We start from the raw sequence: 18,687 nt of genomic DNA on the forward strand, positions 1-18,687 counted from the left end.
GGTATGCCAGGTCTTCAAACTGGATTTTTGGTCACGGCCTTCCTCGGTTCCTTGGATAGCCTCCTGTTTTGGCAACAGTTGGCATGGGCTGTATAGGCTAAAGTGGCTTCGACTTTACAGAAAATGTATCTGTTCACATGGATCCTGAATCTTCAGAAATTGTCACTGGAACAGAGTAATGAGTTTAAGTTTCTGGGTCCAATTCTAGACATAGCCTTATGTTGCATACCTCTCAGGATTGCTTTTGGATAGCTTTGCTATAAAACTTTAGGCAGTTGTGGGCAGGGATATTGAATGCTATTGCCAGTGTAAATTTTACCTGTGGGCGACAGTATAACCCTACAGTCTAATTCTTGTCCTGAAGTGAACGCCAAAGAAATTTTACAGCAAGTCCAGTTTCTTTCTTTTATTATATTTACTACTATTGCCTGGAGTATTGAGCTTGTAGGCTTATTGTATGCTCACAGAGGATGAAAAAGTAGCCACCAGTTTTTGAGATGTATCTGGAGTTTACAGTAGAATGCTTGTGACCTTTAGCTGCACCTCTGCTAGACATGCACAAAATTGTGCCTTCAGATTGGGCACAGAGGTCAGTTTAAATGGACTGTAGCAAGAGGACATGCTGTGCAGCAGCCAGTCAGATTTTTGCTCCAGTTCTCATGCATTATCTAAATCAGGGGTCTCAAACTGGTGGCCCTCCAGCTGTTGCAGAGCTACAATTCCCATTAGGCATTGCAAGGCTGACAATTACAAGCATGACTCTGAGGCATGATGCGACTTGTAGTTCTGCAACAGCTGGAGGGCTGCCAGTTTGAGACCCCGATCTAAATCAAGGGTCTCCAAACTACCTAAACAAATAGCCAGTTTCCTGCCTTTCAGACTTTGGGAGGGGCCGTACTGTGGTCAATGAGAGCAGACCGTGCCCCAGCATTGATGGGAGCCCACAATGTATCGGGCTTGGTGGTCCATGGGATTTAAAATGTCAGTAGTAGGAGGAGGAATATTGTCCCATCACTGGTATTAGTGGCAGGAACAGTGCACCATTGTTTTCAGTGGGAGAAATGATGCCCTATTATTGGTAACAATGGGAGGAATAGTGCCTCACTGGTGTCAGTGAAAGCAATGGTGCCTCATCGTTGGTGTCAGGTGGCATAGTGCCACAAGGGCCAGACAAAGGCAAGCAAAGGGCTACATCCGGCTCTCGGGCCGCAGTTTGGAGACCACTGATATATATAGTATGTTACGAATGCTAAAGTATCTGCTCGTCAGCAACTCTCCCATAGGTACGTTCTATTGAGTTACAATTACTACTTTCTACAGCTCATTTTATGTATTTTTTCTTTTTAATTTGGCTGTGGTTATTTAAAGAATATTTTTTCTTGATCATTTCAGTGCCCTTAAAGATAGCCGTTTTCCCCCAATGACGAGGGATGAGCTGCCACGGCTATTCTGCTCAGTGTCTCTGCTTACAAACTTTGAAGATGTATGTGATTACTTGGACTGGGAGGTAAGAAAAGCTGAGCAAGCTGTTTTTGCAGTGTTAGTCAACAGATGTGTCAGTTGCTTTATATTCAAGAGTAGAGATGAGAGAATCAGTTTTTAAATTGCCTGGCTATGGAGCTGAGTGAATCTTTATTATTATTTTTAACCTTCTTTATGTAGCAGCTACCTGTTGCGCAGCACTTTACAGAGCACACAACCACCTGCATCAGCTTCTGCCCCACTAAGCACCACACAGTCTAACACAATCATTTGAAGACCTATTTGGGATGTTGTCGGTATATTGTTTTCTGTTTTTGCTTTTATTCTGCAAAGTAGTCTGTAAACTCCATGCCAATGCTGTGCCAGATTTTTTAGGTGTCTTAATAGTCCATATCAAGTCCCTAAACATTTCAAGGAAGAAATCTTCTGTAATAGACGGCATAAATTCACCTTCCTAGTAACCCATGTCTCCTGCCTCACCTTTGTTCCATCGCTGTAGTCTCAGGAAATCACCTTGGTACTTGACTCTAGGAATGTCGGATGCCTCTGCCCCCAGCCGTATGCTTAATCTTTTCCCTGACTCCCTATGTTAATGTGGAGTCCTGCGGTGACACAGGATTTCAGAGGAAAGCATCAGAATGTGGCAAGGAACATGTGCATCCAAAACTCCTGGCAGTGTCATATCGAGTGTAGAAGATGGAGGACAGGTTGAAGGAAAAGGGGAGAGGAGAGTATAAGCCATCTTTTACTGCAGGAGGGCTTGATGGATTTAAACCTTTTAGAGATCTGACAGTCTCTTAAATAGTCACATAGATTCACCCAGTCTCCCCAGTTCCTTGCAATTGCTGTGTTAATTGCCCAAATTTGAGAACTGTCCTGCAGATTAGTTGTGTATATTTACTTGAAGAAAATAAACTGAAAATGATCAGATTCATCCAGTTTGCTTAATATGTGAATTGATATGCTCATATCTATTCAAGATCTACATTTTTTTATTGAACATGCAACAGTAACACGGTTCAAACTGTTTAGTGCCTCTGAGCTATTCCTTTGTCAGGCTGCCTGACTGAAGCGTCGCATTGCCAGTTTAGCAATTGTCAGTCTTTTTATTTGCTTGGCCCTGAAAGTTTATGCTCACATTGCTGATTGTCAGCTGACTGCCTCCTTAAGGGCCTTTTTACACTTGGCTCTTTTAATGCAGCAAAACTCAGCAGAGGTCTCATTCTTTCCTATGTGGCTGGTTCACATTTATGCATAGCAGTTTAGTGTGTAAAGGAAATAAACTACCGTATATAGGCCCATTCACATCTACCTGTGAGCACTGCAACACACATGAACAATTCAGCTTTAGTGCCAGTTGACACTGCTGGGTAGTGCAAGATCGCATGTGATTCGCACACGCTGTCCGTGCGATGCGAATTCAGCCATACAGATAGTATGGCTGAAATCGCATCGCTTTCGGTCTAAACGCGCACAGGACCTTTTTCTGGTTCGCACCAGAATCTGATCGCATGGGTGTTCACACCCATGCAATCCAATTCATGTCTGAACTGTCAGTTCGCAGTGTAATATGCGAGCTGAAATGGGAGTGTCATTAACAATGTATTGACACACCCCGCAGTTTGCATATGGCGGTGTGAACTGCAGCGAGTTGGGTGCAATGCGGGAACCCGCAGTGGATTGGCAGGGTTCCCGCATCGCACAAGTGTGAACCGGCACTGCGTGACAAGCGGGAGGAATAGCATGAAAAATGCATGTGTCTATGTAACATCTGCTATTTTCTTTTTAGAGTGGATAATGAATTTTAATGTCTAAAAAAAAAAAAAAAAAAAAAAAAAAAAAAACTGAAGGTTTTTACCTTCATGCATTCGATGCATGAAGGTAAAAAAAACCTTCTGTGTGCTGCTCCCCCCACAGCCCCTCTGAGGCCCCCCTCTCAGTCCATCGACGTGCACGTGAGCCTTGGCTGTCCTAGGACTCCCTCTCATCATTGGCTGAGACAGCAGCGGGAGCCAATGAACAGAGTGGGAGGCGGAGCCGAGCCACAGCTCAGTGTCTTATGAACGCATAGAGCAGGACTCTGGAGCAAGCACGCACCAGTGCCCCCATAGCAAGCGGCCTGCTATTGGGGACAGTGGTCCAGACGGAGACCGGAGCGCCAGCGGGGAACCCAAGAAGAGGATTGCTGCTCTGCGCAAAACCACTGCACAAAGGTAAGTATAACGCGTGTGTGTGTGTGTTTTTTTTTGTTTTTGTTTGTGTTTTTTTTTTTTAAAGTGCCCGTGTGTGGGTCTTCTTTTAGGACTTGGGACTAAAACCCTGCATAGCCAGGCATTAAGGTAAGTAAAGGCTACAACTACAGTGCTGTGAAAAGGTATTGGCCCCCTTCCTGTTTTTTGTTTTTTTGTTTTTTTTTTTTGTTTGTTTTTTTATAGTTGTCACATTTAATTATCATCAAACAAGCTTTTTATATTCCACAAAGATAACCCGAGTAAATACAAAATGCAGTTTTTAAATTATTTCATTTTTTTAAGGGAAAAAAGCTGTCCAAACCTCCCTGGCCCTGTGTGGAAAAAGTGCTCCCTAAATTTCATAACTTGTTGTGCCACCCTTTGCGGCAACAACTGGAATCAAGCATCTGTAATAACTGGCAATGAGTCTTTAACATCGCTGTCGAGGAATTTTGGCTCACTCCTCTTCGCAGGTTTGTTTTAATTCAGTTGCATTGGAGGGTTTTTGAGCATGGACCTGTTTAACTACTTCCCATCTGGGCCTATTCTGCCGCTCTGCTCCTACATGATAAAATTACCATCTGAAAAGAAAAAAACTGCGTTGTGGTCTAATGATTCCTAAAAAGCAGCCACTCTGCTGTGAGATATACACAGAAAGAAAAATGTGGTGATAAATAGAGAGAGCTCTCTCAACTAATATATAATATGTGACATCAAAAGGAGGAAAAACTAATATGCTTATAACCTAAAGACCAGTAATAAGTGAATCTATAGAAGGTAATAATGGCAGTCCATTACATACTCATAGCATATTAACAATGATGACTGAATCTATATAATGATAGTCCATGGGAGCGGGTATAGGCTGGGAATCATGACCCTTAACACGTAGCGTATAATAACATCACACCACCCATGCGGGCAAAGGTGCATATATTCATTAGATAAGAATCTTCCTCGTGGTGATAGTGAATCACACTAACACACAAAGTGTTTGTCCACCACCACATGAATAAAATGCTTACCAGCATGCACAAGCTGAATTGCTTGTGGCTAATACCCAGCCAGGGCCTTTTCCAAGCAGATGGCAAATCAGACCAGATGAGCTCTCATGTTGCACTGGCAAAGCAGCTGATCATATACTTCCGCTAGGTTCAAGTATCCTCCCTCAGACACCATATTTAGAAGTAATGATCCCTTCTATATAAGGGAGTCATACAATGCTTTTCATCAAGGATTATATGTGGCAGGACATCCAGGGTCACCCCTTTCCACCAAGTCTTTCACATAGGTCAATGGAACATACTCCAACTCCTCTCCTTCATGCCACCTCAGCATAGCATTTGCAGTAGTAATTGAGGCTGTTGCAACAGTAGTACTACACAGGTTTTGGGGGATGGGGTAGATGCCAGCTCTCCACCCACCAGTGTATACAGCTTGGGTCCTAGCTCCATCTTAACCAAACACAGCCCAGCACTGGGAGGTGGTACTAGCTGGTAAGTGTGTTATTCATGTGGTGGTGGACAAACACTTTGTGTGTCAGTGCGATTCACTATGATCGCGAGGCAGATTCTTGTCTAATGAATATATGCAACTTTGTCTGCATGGGTGGCGTTATGTTTCTATATGCTACCTGCTAAGGATCATCTTTCCCAGCCTATACCAGTTCCCATGGACTATTGTATAGATTCATTCATCATTGGTTTATATGCTATGATTATGTAATGGACTGCCGTTATTACCATATATAGATTCACTTATTACTGATCTATAGCTTATGAGTATATTAGTTTTTTCTTTTGTTGTCACATATGTTTGGGGGTTCCGAGTAACAGAACGTTACTTGGAACCCCCAAACATATTTACTTTTAGCAGAGACCCTAGGGAATAAAATGGCAGTCATTGCAACTTTTTTATGTCGCATGGTATTTGTGCAGCAATTTTTCAAACTTTTTTTTTTTTTTTCCCATGAATAAATGAAAAATGAAAAATAAATGAATAAAAACCCGCTAAAGTTAGCACAATTTTTTTGTATAATGTGAAAGATGATGTTACACCAAGTAAATGGATACCTAACATGGCATGCTTTAAAATTGTGCGCACTCGTGAAATGGCGCCAAACTTCGGTACTCAAAAATCTCCATAGGCAATGCTTTTAACATTTTTTACAGATTACCTGTTTAGCGTTAGAGGAGATCTTGGGATAGAATTGTTGCTCTCGCTTTAACATTTGCAGTGATACCACACATGTGGATTTAACGCCTTTTACAGATATGGGCGCGACATACGTATGCGTTCGCTTCTGCGTGCAGGGGACAGGGGCACTTTTACATTTTTTTTTTTTTGGTTTGTTTTATTTTTACATCTCCTTTTTAAAATTTCACCACTTTTATTCCTATTACAAGAAATGTAAACATCCCTTGTAATAGGAATAGTACATGACAGGTCCTTTTTATGGAGAGATGTGGGGGTCAATAAGACCCCACATGTCTCCTCCAGGCTGGAAAAGCCTGAGATAGAAAAAACAAAAAAACGATCTCCGCTTTCCAGACGAGTGCACGTAAGTGTTTACAACTGCCAGGCTGGACGTGACGTCATAATGTCCCCTCCCACCGCCTTTAAGAACAATCAAGCCGCTGAACAGCCACTACGATTGTTCTTACTGTGCAGGCAATCGCCTGCAGAAAAAATTATAGCTGCCGGCATCATTCAGATATCTCCACTCAAAGCCCAGGATCATATGATGTACTGTGGGTGGGAAGTGGTTAAGCTCCTGTCGCAGCATCTCAATCGGATTTAAGTCTGTACTTTGACTAACTAGGCCATTCCAAAACCTTTTTAATTTTTTTCTTGAGCTATTCAGTGGTGGACTTGCTGGTATTTCGGATCTTTGTTCTGCTGCATAACCCAAGTGCGCTTGAGGTCATGAACTGATGGTTGCTGGTAGAGCGCAGAATTAATGGTTCTATCAATTATGGCAAGTCATCCAGGTTCTGAAGCTGCAAAGCGGCCCCAGACCGTCATACTACCACCACCATGTTTGACTGTTGGTATGATGTTTTTATGAAATGCTGCATTAGTTTTACACCAGATGTAACACCTTCCAAAAAATTAAACTTTTGTCTCATCAGTCCACAGAATATTTGCCCAAAAATCTTGGGGATAATCTAGATGTTTTTTGGCAAATGTTAGATGAGCCTTTGTGTTTTTGATCAGCAGTGGCTTTCGCCTTGGAAATCTCCCATGGATGCCATTTTTGCCCAGTCTTTCTTGAATCCCCTTTAATAAATTAAATCATTTAACCACTTCAGCCCCGGCGTATAGTCAAATGACTTCCACAGATGGGATATCCCATCCCAGGCGGGCGTCATATGGCATCTACTTCCTGCCTGGTATAGGGGGCGGTCGCCACCGCGTCACTGAGAAGCCAATGCACACGCCTGCAGCGTCACTGAGGAGCCAGTTCGTGTGCCCGGTGGCCACAATGTCCACCGGGTACCCGGAATCGCTTGTAACAGAGCAGGAACGTGGATCTGTGTGTAGAGGAGGCATATCATGTGTTACTAGTATATAAGAACACCGATCGGTCTCCTCCCCCCCACAGAAAACAGTCAGGGAACACATTTTTCACTTAACCCCTTGATCGCCCCTAGTGTTTACCCCACCCCTGCCAGTGACATTTGTTCAGCAATCAGTGGTTGGTTATAGCACTGATCGCTGTATAAACGTCAGTGGTTTCAAAAAGTGTCAAGTGTCCGATCTGTCCGCTGCAATGTCGCAAGTCCCGATTAAAAATCGCAGATTGCCGCCATTACTAGTAAAAGAAAATAAAATCCCTTAAATCAATAACCTATTTTGTAGGCGCTATAACCTTTGCGCAAACCAAGCAATATACGGTTATTGCGTTGTTTTTTTTTTTTTGTTTCCCTTTTTTGTTTTTTGTTTTTTACCAGAAATATGTCAGACCGCAATTGTCAGACACAGTGCCGTATCGCAAAAAAATGGCCCAGTCAGGAAGGGGGTAAATTCTTCCGGGGCTGAAGTGGTTAAAAACTGCATTTTGTATTTACCCAGGTTATTTTTGTGTACTGTTACGGTAATGTTTGATCTGAATCATTTAAGTGTGACAAATATGCAAAAAAATCAGGAAGGGGACAAATACTTTCTCAGTTTTGTCTATTTTCTAAAAGGTACATTTATTTATTTTCCATAGGCTCACTGTTATAGAACAATATAGAGAAGGTTATTAAAGTATTACACACAGATGATAGAACACTGCTTGCAGCTCTTGTGATTTCTAGGAATGGTTATAGAAACGTGCCAGATTGTATAATTTCTGTGACGTGTGCTCTGCTCATAGAATGAAAGGGGATTTGATTTAATCTTATCCGAAGGTAGCCAGCTGTTTTAATCTTCACTGATGGCTGTTGGTTGTTATGCAAAGGTTCCCAGCATCATAGTCCTTCAACTTCTTCTTTTTGGTAAAGCACTACTTAAATTGTACATTAGCTGTGTGTGTGTGCACTTTTGGATCCTATTCACACTTTGTTCTTAAAAAAATATATTTTTAAGCATGGATCTTAAAGTTACTTTACATTTGTTTGCATATGTTGAAATGCAGCAAATAGACTTAGAGTGGTTGTAAAGTCAGAAGGTATTTTATCTTAATGCATTCTATGTGCAGCATCCCCCCCTCAGCCCCCCTAATACTTACCTGAGCCCATCTCAATCCAGCGATGTTGCAGTAGAGTCCCCTCATTGGCTGAGACGGCAGCGCACTGCCATTGGCTCCTGTTGCGGTCAGTCGGTGAGCCAATGGGGAGAGAGTTGGGCTGATCCAGGACTCCATGTCTGAATGTACACTCAGAGCAGCGTCTCGTGGGGACACACTTGACCTGGTGCATGCAGTGTGTATTAGTGTTACCCTGGCAAGACAGCCCATTTCGGTGGAGAGGAGGATCTGTCTCAGGAGCCTTACTCCCACGCTCTATTGGAGATGGCCCTCAATTTTTTTTGAGGCACAGGTACTCCTTGGAGTGGTTGGTCCTGCAGGGTTCCCTCCTCCCCCCTGGTCTCTGGATTCCCTCCTGTCCTACCTGGCAGAGTGTGGGGTCCCCACCTTGGGCATCCCTGAGCAGAAGGGGACTTTCTCTGTTGTGGGTTCCTATGCCGTGCTTCTGTGAGGGGTACGCAAGGCCTCATTGCGGCCACCAGTTGCTGTGAGGCAGCCATTTTTGCGGTGCCGTGCCAGTCACTTTACCAGTGATCCAGCAGCCATGTTTGAGTGTACAGGAAGATTAAGCCATTTTGGGGTGGACCTCTCATGGACATGCATTCAAGCCAGTCATTGGAATGCATGGTAGCCATTTTCTTGTAGCCAATACGACAGTCGCAGAGAGCTTCCAAAGCCTCAGAGGGATCTCATTGTTAAAAGGTATCGGGTAGGAGAGGGGTGCAAAAGAATTTCCAAGGCATTAGATATACCATGGAACACAGTGAAGACAGTCATCAAGTGGAGAAAATATAGCACAACAGTGACATTACCAAGAACTGGACGTCCCTCCAAAATTTATGAAAAGATGAGACGAAAACTGGTCAGGGAGGCTGCCAAGAGGCTTACAGCAACATTAAAGGAGTAACATTACAGCAACATTCTCCTTAACCACTTCAATACAGGACTTTTATACACCCTTCCTTCCCAGACCAATTTTTAGCTTTCAGCGCTCTCACACTTTGAATGACAATTACTCAGTCATGCTACACTGTACCCAAACCAAATGTTTATCATTTTTTTTTCTCACAAACATAGCTTTCTTTGGGTGGTATTTAATCACTGCTTTTTTTTTATTTTTTGCAATATAAGCGAAAAAAGAGAAATTTTTGAAAAAAAAAAAAAACTTTTTTTTTTTAGTTTCTATTGTAAAATTTTGCAAATAAGTAATTTTTCTTCATAAATTTTGGGCCAAAATGTATACTACATATCTTTAGTAAAAAATAACCCAAATTAGTGTATATTATTTGGTCTCTGTGAAAGTTATAGAGTCTACAAGCTATGGTGCAAATCACTGAAAAATGATCACATCTGATATACTGAAGGCCTATCTCATTTCTTGAGGCCCTAACAAGCCAGGAAAGTACAAATACCCCCCAAATTACCCCTTTTTGGAAAGCAGACATTCCAAGGTATTTAGTAAGAGGCATGGTGAGTTTTTTGAAGTTGTAATTTTTTCCCACAATTCTTGGAAATTTTTTTTTTTTTTTGCACAAAATTGTCATAAGTTATTTCTCTCACACAGCACATGCATACTTGCAATGACACCCCAAAATACATTCTGCTACTCCTGAGTATAGTGATACCACATGTGTGAGACTTTTACACAGCCTGGCCACATACAGAGGTCTAACATCCAACTAGCACCGTCAGGCGTTTTACGAGCATAAATTGCACATCTCATTTGATGACAACCTATCACACTTTTGAAGGCCCTGGAGCACCAGGTCAATGGAAACGCCCACAAAATGACCCCATTTTGGAACGCTAACACCCCAACGTATAATCTATGAGGCAGTCTTTTGCACGGTTCATTTTTTTTTCCAGTAGTTTTTGGAATATGTGGGAAAAAAATGAAAACGCATTTTTTTTAATACAAAGTTGTCCATTTATAAGATATTTCCAACACAGCAAAACTGACACCCCAAAATACGTTCTGATTCTCCTCCCGAGTATGGCGATACCACATGTGTGAGACTTTTACATAGTCTGGCCACATACAGAGGCCCAACATCCAAGTAGCACTGTCAGTTGTTCTAGGAGCATACATTACACACAAATTCCTGCCAACCTATCACATTGTTGAAGGCCATTCATATTTCTAACACATAGCATGTACTGTACATACCAATTACAAACCAAAATACATTCTGCTGAGTAAATGGTAAAGAAAAGATTACCTGCAGTTTTAGTAGTGCAGTGGTCCACAGAGAAGAGCATCGGTTCAGGTAGCAGGCAGGAACGTGGACAGCGACAGCAAAACAGGCAGCAGGCAGGAATAGTCAGTACAGGTAGAGATGTCAGCACAGCCAAAGCATTAGTCCAGATAGCAGGCAGGGATGGGGTCAGCAGCAGCAAAAGGATCAAAGGATCGTCCATGCAGCAGGCAGGAATACTGTCCATAGTTAGTACATGCAGCAGGCAGACGTATGGTCAGCACAGCCAGAGTATTTGTCCAGGGAGCAGGCAGTACCATCAAGCTTAGGGCATCGGTCAGGAAAGAATGGGGACGGGTAGAGGCTTCTCCCACCCAAATCGCTTTGAAGCCTCCGGGCAACCAGACCCTGTTATGGGAACACAGAAAACCAAAAACTGGTTTTCTGAACTCCGAACACTATTCTGGAGCCCCTCGCATATGTGAGACCCCTGTGTAGCAGGGTGAAAGATCAATACAAGGGACAGACAAAAACATGGTCAACAGGCCGAGGTCAGTGCAGGTAAAAGGCAGAAATACATGGTAGGCAGAGGCATAGTCGATTACAGTCCAGGGTCAGTTCACGTGAAAGGCAAAAATATAGCGGAAAAACAATGCAGACGGTAGGCAGAGGCATAGTTGAGAAACAGGCCAGGGTCGGTTCACATGGAAGGCAATGATATGGTTGGTTGAGGAAGGGAAATATTCAGGACAGAAATGAAAAACTGGGAAATAGCAGTATTAGAAATATGGACTAATAATTTTCCAAAGTGTGATATCGCCTGAAGCATTCTCCGATGCAAAGGCTAGGTTGGGAGGGACGGTCGGTACAATGGAAGCTGGTATCTTTCCTAATTCCTTTTTTGGTGCACACCCGACATTTTTTTTCGGCGTCGTTCTTCCGGATCCTGTTGGTGGAATATGGTCCGGGAAATGGCGCGCATGTAGTCTACTGACAGAATCGGAGCGAATGTTTTCTGGGGGGGATACTTGCTGATAAATCAGGGCAGTGACAATGTCTTCAATAAACTTTATGAAGGTGGTGGGTGTTTCTGTTGATTTTTGGTAGATTATGAAAGAATTTAAAAGGGCCAAATGAAAAAAGTAACTTGCGACTTTTTTGTACCAGAATAGGGATTTTCTTGTTGAAAGATAGGGCTGCAACAGCTGATCGTTTAAACCCCCCCCCCCCCCCCCCCCCCCATGTATTGTACTCAGTGATACAGGTAGGCTTGCGAACGGTACCGCGTCTTCTGTGAAGTTCCACCGAGGTGTCATCGTGGATGGTGGACATGATGTACACATCTTTTCTATCCCTCCACTTCACAGCCAACACTTCTTCGTTCCTCAATCTTGTCGATTCCCCTTTTTGAATGTTGTGACAAGACACTGTAGGAAGCCCTTTCGGTTTTCTCTTGCTGTACCACAGGCCAAAGTTTGTTTGAGATATAGGTGGCGGAGAAGGGGCAAACTAGTATAATAATTGTCCATATAAATATGGTACCCCTTTTGGAGGAGTGGGAATGCCAACTCCCAAACAATTTTCCCACTTATTCCCATGTACGAGGGACACTCGGGGCTGGAGCTGGGAATCTGCCTTCGTACACGCGGAATGAGTGCACATAACCGGTGGCGCTTTCACAAAGCTGGTTAAGCTTCAAGCCGTACCTCGCCCTCTTACTGGGGATATATTGCTTGATTCCCAGCCGGCCTGTGAAATGCACCAGGGATTCGTCCACAGATATATTTTTGTCAGGGACATAAACTTCGGCAAACTTTTGGGAAAAAAAATTAATTAGGGGGCGAACTTTATATAGTTTGTCAAAGTTTGGGGGGGGGGGGGGGGGGCACTGTGAGTTGCCACTAAAATGCAAGAAGCGCATTATGATTTTATATCGGGACCTGGACATGGCTGATGAAAAAACTGGCATATGGTGGATGGGTTTGGTCGACCAATACTTATGAATTAAATTTTTTTTTTGTAAGCCCCATGTTGAGGGTTAGGCCTAAAAACAATTTTAGCTCCACTACCATTAGGGGTCTCCATTCAAAAGGGTGGGCATAACTGGAGCTGAGGTTGGTTGTAATGAATTGTTGGGCAAAGAGATTAGTTTGGTCCACGATGCCTTGAATCAATTCGTTAGGGAAAAATAAATTTAAAAAATCCATTTGTGAAAAACCTGCACACCCGGCTGTGCTGTAAAAGGGGGGATCGTGGCTGACCCTGTGGTAGAAGGCAGCCACAATGGGTTTGCCAAGGAATCTGGAAGATGGATTTGGGCCCTACTTCTTTGGCGTGCACTTGTGCTGGGCCTTTCCTCCTGGGGTCTAGCAGCGCTTGTACTGGGCCCCTCCTCCTGGGGTCTACCGCCGCTGGCACTGCTGGTAGCTGCCAGGTGTTCAGACCTTCGTCTTTTTTGACGGACTGCTTCCTCCTCTGATTCGGATCCTGATGTGCTGCCTTCGGGGGGCTCATACTCCGAACCAGAATCTGAACTGAGCGTTGAGAGCTCCCCGTCTCTCTTCTGTCAGACTCAGTATTTGGTATGCCTCTTCTGGGGTGTACACCTTTCTGGACATAGTGGCTGACTGGCTGTATGTACTCTGGTGGCAGGTGGTGAGGTGGCAGGTACTCTGGTGGCAAGTGGTGATGTGGCAGGTACTCTGGTGGCAGGTGATGAGGTGACGGGTACTCTGGTGGCCAGTGGTGAGGTGGCGGGTACTCTGGTGGCAGGTGATGAGGTGGCGGGTACTCTGGTGGACAGGTACTCTGGTGGACAGGTACTCTGGTGGACAGGTACTCTGGTGGACAGGTACTCTGGTGGACAGGTACTCTGGTGGACAGGTACTCCTGGTGGACAGGTACTCTTTATTTAGGGGGGGCAATCTGGGCACAGTAGTACATGTATAATAGGTAACTCACTGTTAGCTGATCTCTTCTCCTCACACTGTATCGGTGTGTGAGAAGAGCCCAGCAACAGCAGTTACACACAGTGTTTTTATTTACATTACTGACCGGCTGTGATTGGACACAGCTGGTCATGTGGTGAAGAGCCATGTCATTGGCTACAGTGATTGGGGCTGAGCTGTATCCAGGGGAAAAGCCTCAGCCCCGATCACAGCTCTGCGCGCCGTTACCGACGATATATGCCGCTTCCCAATGCCGCTCTGCATTGCCGCCCCGCCGCTTCAATACCCCCTTCGGGGAATGGCTGTGTCCTGAGGGACACAACGGTACCCCGATCGCCGCTCTGCGGGCCCCCGGGGGCCCGCAGTAGCGGCGGAAAGCCGAGGCCGTCATATGACGTCCACCCAGGATGGGAGATCCCATCTGTGGACGTCATTTGACTATGGCCGGGTATTGAAGTGGTTAAAGGAGCTGCAGGAATATGTGGCAAGTACTGGCTGTGTGGTATATGTGACAACAATCTTCCATATTCTTCATATGTCTGAGCTACAGGGTAGAGTGGCAGGATGGAAGCCTTTTCTTACGAAGAAAAAACATCCAAGCCCGGCTAAATTTTGCAAAAACACATCTGAAGTCTCCCAAAAGCATGTGGGCAAATGTGTTTTGGTCTGATAAAACCAAGGTTGAACTTTTTTACCATAATTCCCAAAGAGATGTTTGATGCAAAAACACTGCACATCACCATATCCACAGGGAAGCATGGTGGTGGCAGCATCATGCTTTGGGGCTGTTTTTCTTCAGCTGGAACAAGGGCCTTAGTCAAGGTAGAGGGAATTGTTAACCGTTCCAAATATCAGTCAATATTGGCACAAAACCTTCAGGCTTCTGCTAGAAAGCTGAACTTCAGATGAACTTCATCTTTCAGCATGACAACCACCCAAAGCATACATCCAAATCAGAAATGAATGGCTTCAACAGAATAAGATTAAAGTTTTGGAATGACCTGGGCCTGAATCCAATTTGAAAATCTGTGGGGTAATCTGAAGAGGGCTGTGCACGGGAGATGCCCTCACAATCTGACAGATTTGGAGTGTTTTTGCAAAGAGTGGGCAAATATTGCCAAGTTGATGTGCCATGCTTGGTAGACTCATACCCAAAAAGACAGTGCTGTAATAAAATCAAAATGTGCTTCAACAAAGTATTTTAAGTGCTAGTTCACACCAGATGCAGTTCCATGCGCTTTTTTCTGCACTAAAAGTGCATGCACAGTGTTTTCCATGTATTCCAAGGGCTCTAGTTCACACCAGTGCAGTCAGTTCCAGTCAGTTTCCAGTGCAGAAAAATAGTAGAGCGTGCTACTTTTTTTTCTGGACAGGACTGTACTGGAACATGGCAAATTGTATCAAAAATGCACTGGAAGTCCGTGTGGTGTGAACTGTAAGCAAAAACTGATCTGGAACGTATCCTGAGTGCATTTTCGTGGTGTGAACTGACCCCAAACGTGTGCACACTTATGCAGCCATGTTGATTTTGTATTTTTTACTTTCTTCCACCTAAAAGATTTCAATTTGTTGCTCAACTGAGTTGTACAGTTTATAGGTCACATTCAGCCTAGGCTCACATATGTGTGATGTGGGAACCAGCGCGATTACATCGCCGGTCCCCGCATCGCACTTCTCCAGCAGGCAGTGCACACTGCTCTCTGCGAACTGCTGTCGGTGTCAGTACGTTGTTAATGACACGCCTAGATCCGTTCACAGATTGTAGTGAAAAATGTGAACTCTCACATGAATCAGATTGCATATAGGTGGGAGCACCCATGCGATCCAATTCTAGTGCAGGGAAAAAGAGTCCCCGCACTATTTTCGTGCAAATCAAATGCGAGTTCAGCCATACAACTGTGTGGCTGAACTTGCATTGCACAAACATCACATGTGATTGGCACCTGCGGTGCGGGTGCGAATCACATGCTATATCTGAGATCGCACATATGTGAACCTAGGCTAAGCCTGGGTTCACATTTGTGTGAACACAGACATCGTACCCATGCGATCCGATTCCTGTGCGGGTTCACAGTTCGCGCTGCGATCTGCAAACCGAGCTGGGGTTGTCATTAACATATATTGACACCTGCAGCAGTTCGCAGAGGGCAATGAACTGCCTGCGGGATAGAAGCGATGCGGGAACCGGAGCTGTAATACCGCCCTTTGCCGCATCGCATATGTGTGAATCTAGGCTTGTCACACAAAACGCATAAGGCGGGACATACTTGGTACACACAACGTCAGATCCACCATCCCCGGACTTCCGGTTTCTGCCTTTACGGTGGTGGAACGCACGCCGGGATTGCAGAAGTTACTTTCCCTGCACGCTAGTCGGAGCAGTTGGAGCTCCGTCTAGGTTTTTTTTAACATATATTCAATAAAGACTCTCTTGTTTACGGATTCACGCTATAAGGTCCTATATATTTTTTCCGAAATTCTACGTGGAGATCTGCTGGTCCATCCCACCTAGGTGAAATGTAATCTCAGTCCCTGTCTGAGGATTAAAGACCCATTCTGGGGCATTTGACCCATCCTGTGGATAGACTGTCTGGTCGTCAGAGGAATCCCGGCAAGGGGGACATCGTCATTCGGATAATACTTCTACGCCTTTTACCCCTGCATGGGTGAAGCGCACTGGTGATTGCGGACATAGGAGGGGCATATTGAAGTACGAGGGGAAGTGGATTTTCAGGTGGACTGATTCACAAACTTGAGAACATTGCTAATCACTTCAATATTAAGGGCTGCATTATTGTGCATAACCACGGATTTTTATTAATCTTTGTTTTATACTGTTTTATAGTTTTGATGCACTTATCACTTGCTTTGTGTATACTCTACTCCTTGGTATACTCACCTAATTTCACACATTTCATATATCTAGTTGAGCTTTGATATCACCTGATTAGGGATTTTTATTTATTTTTTGTTTCTTAATTATTCATCACCAGATTAATTATTTATCATATATCTTATTTTTGGGTTGTCTTCACGTATACCTCTTTTGAACAGCGCCATTTCCCTTTTTTTGCGTTTTTAAATTTCTTTGGAACCCACCTTGGTGGAGTTCTTCTTTAGGGAGGCTGCAATTCTTTTACCTTTTCCTAAAAGCGGATATTTGGTATTTTATTATTTTTTTTATTAATATAAGCTTACCTGTAACGTACAAGTGACCATGCAGTGTTTACAACCGCTTTAAGTGTGTTTTGTATTTTATTTATTTATTTTTCCCCTTCTCTATTTACCCTTAAATGTCCCCGTGTCATGCTCACACACTACCTGTCTCCTCCACAGTGAAGTTTGACAGTAGCTCTGTGTCCCCCTCATGCTGTCTGTGTGTGTGCACATGCAGTTCTGATACGTTAGTAAAGTTACATCACAACTTTGTGCATCCAGATGAATAGGTGAATTATTCCACGTTTTTTTTTTTTTTTTTTGGCTTCTATTTAGAGGTAAATGGTAATACAGTAGATATGTCCTGATTTTTTTTTTTTTACCACTTCAGCCCCGGAAGATTTTCCCCCTTAATGACCAGGCCATTTCTTTTGGTGGTATATGATCACCTCTGTGTTTTTTATTTTTTGCGCTTTAAACCGAGCGACAATTTAAAAAAAAAAAAACCTTTTTACATTTTGCTATAATATCCAGAAAAAAAATGTAAAAACAAGCTTCATCAGTTTAGGCCAATTTGTTTTCATATTTTTAGTAAAAAATGCAATATTGATTGGTTTGCGCAAAAGTTAGTGTCTACAAAATAGGGGATACATTTATGGCATTTTTATTTTATTTTTATTTTTTTTACTAGTAATGCAGACGATCAGTGATTTTTAGTGGGACTGCGGTGGACAGATCGGACACCTAACTGAAATTTATGACACTTTTTTGGGGAACCAGTGACATTATTACAGTAATCAGTGCTAAAAATATGCACTGTTGTACTATGACACTGGTAGGGAAGGGGTTAATGTGTGATCAAGGGGTTAAATATGTTTCCTCACTGTGTGCTCCAACTGTATGGGGGACTGTGTGACTGGGGAAACACACAGATCAGTTTTCCTGCATAGCAGAAAGACAGGATCTGTGTGATCTCCCCTGTCAGAACGGAGATTTGCCTTGTTTACACAGGCAGATCACCGTTCTGTCACTGCGGGGAACGATCCTTGGTGGCCGGCGGACATAGTCCTCCCCACCCGCTGATTGGCTCCCCTGTTGTGCAATGGGCGCCCGCCCAGAAATCGCTGTGTATGAGCCGACGTACACCTACGGCGATTTGTGGGATTTAGCCACGTTGCCACAGTATAAATGCGACGGCTGGTTCTTAAGCGGTTAATCACAGAAAAACTGGCCCAAGTAGTACAAAAAATATATTACATTTAGCTGTGTATGTATTGTTACCACCATAACCTACCACCAAAAAACAACGCAAAATACATTCTGCTGCTCCTGGCGATACCACGTGTATGTCGTTTTTACCCATAGTATAGCCCATAATGTGCATTTTGCTTTTATTTTTTTTTTCGTCCTACCTAAAACTAATACTAATTTTACATTTTTATTTATATTTTTTTAATCCTGGCCAAATATACTGACCCTGACCTTTTACTTTTGACCCAAACACTAATCCTGGCACTGACCTAGATTAAACCTTGATCTATGTGTTTTTATTTTATTCTTTATTTTTACAGTGTTTTTTTTTTTTTTCCTCTCCGCAGGCAGAGAGACACACAGGGTTGGGCTTTACAGTGACTGATCACTGTGCTAGCCAATCAGAGGATACCACAGCGATCAGGTGATCTGGAATTGGGTGTTACCGATTTTTAGTACGGAACCCGGGGCTCTCGCTGAGACCCTGGTCTCTGTGCTGGGAACTGTTCCCAGCACAAAGGCAGATACGGTCTTGTATATTGTGTTGGCCCATACGGTCTTCAATATTGTGTTGGCCCACCCTTTGCTGCTATAACAGCTTCAGCTCTTCTGGGAACACTGTCCACAAGGTTTGAGTGTGTCTATGGGAATGTTTGACCATTCTTCCAGAAGCGAATTTGTGAGGTTAGGCC

At 43.6% G+C, this 18,687-nt stretch overlaps 1 protein-coding gene across 1 annotated transcript in view; it reads left to right on the forward strand.

The window, feature by feature from the left end:
• Positions 1 to 18,687, forward strand: part of AMMECR1 (AMMECR nuclear protein 1) — a 275,716-nt gene that overhangs the window by 202,236 nt on the left and 54,793 nt on the right. The window contains exon 4 of the mRNA XM_073599365.1: positions 1,393 to 1,507. Coding sequence (XP_073455466.1) covers positions 1,393 to 1,507 — 115 coding nt within the window. The remainder of the gene's footprint in view (positions 1 to 1,392; positions 1,508 to 18,687) is intronic.

This window comes from Aquarana catesbeiana, linkage group LG09 (assembly GCF_042186555.1).
Source record: "Aquarana catesbeiana isolate 2022-GZ linkage group LG09, ASM4218655v1, whole genome shotgun sequence".
In the NCBI taxonomy this organism is placed as follows: domain Eukaryota; kingdom Metazoa; phylum Chordata; class Amphibia; order Anura; family Ranidae; genus Aquarana; species Aquarana catesbeiana.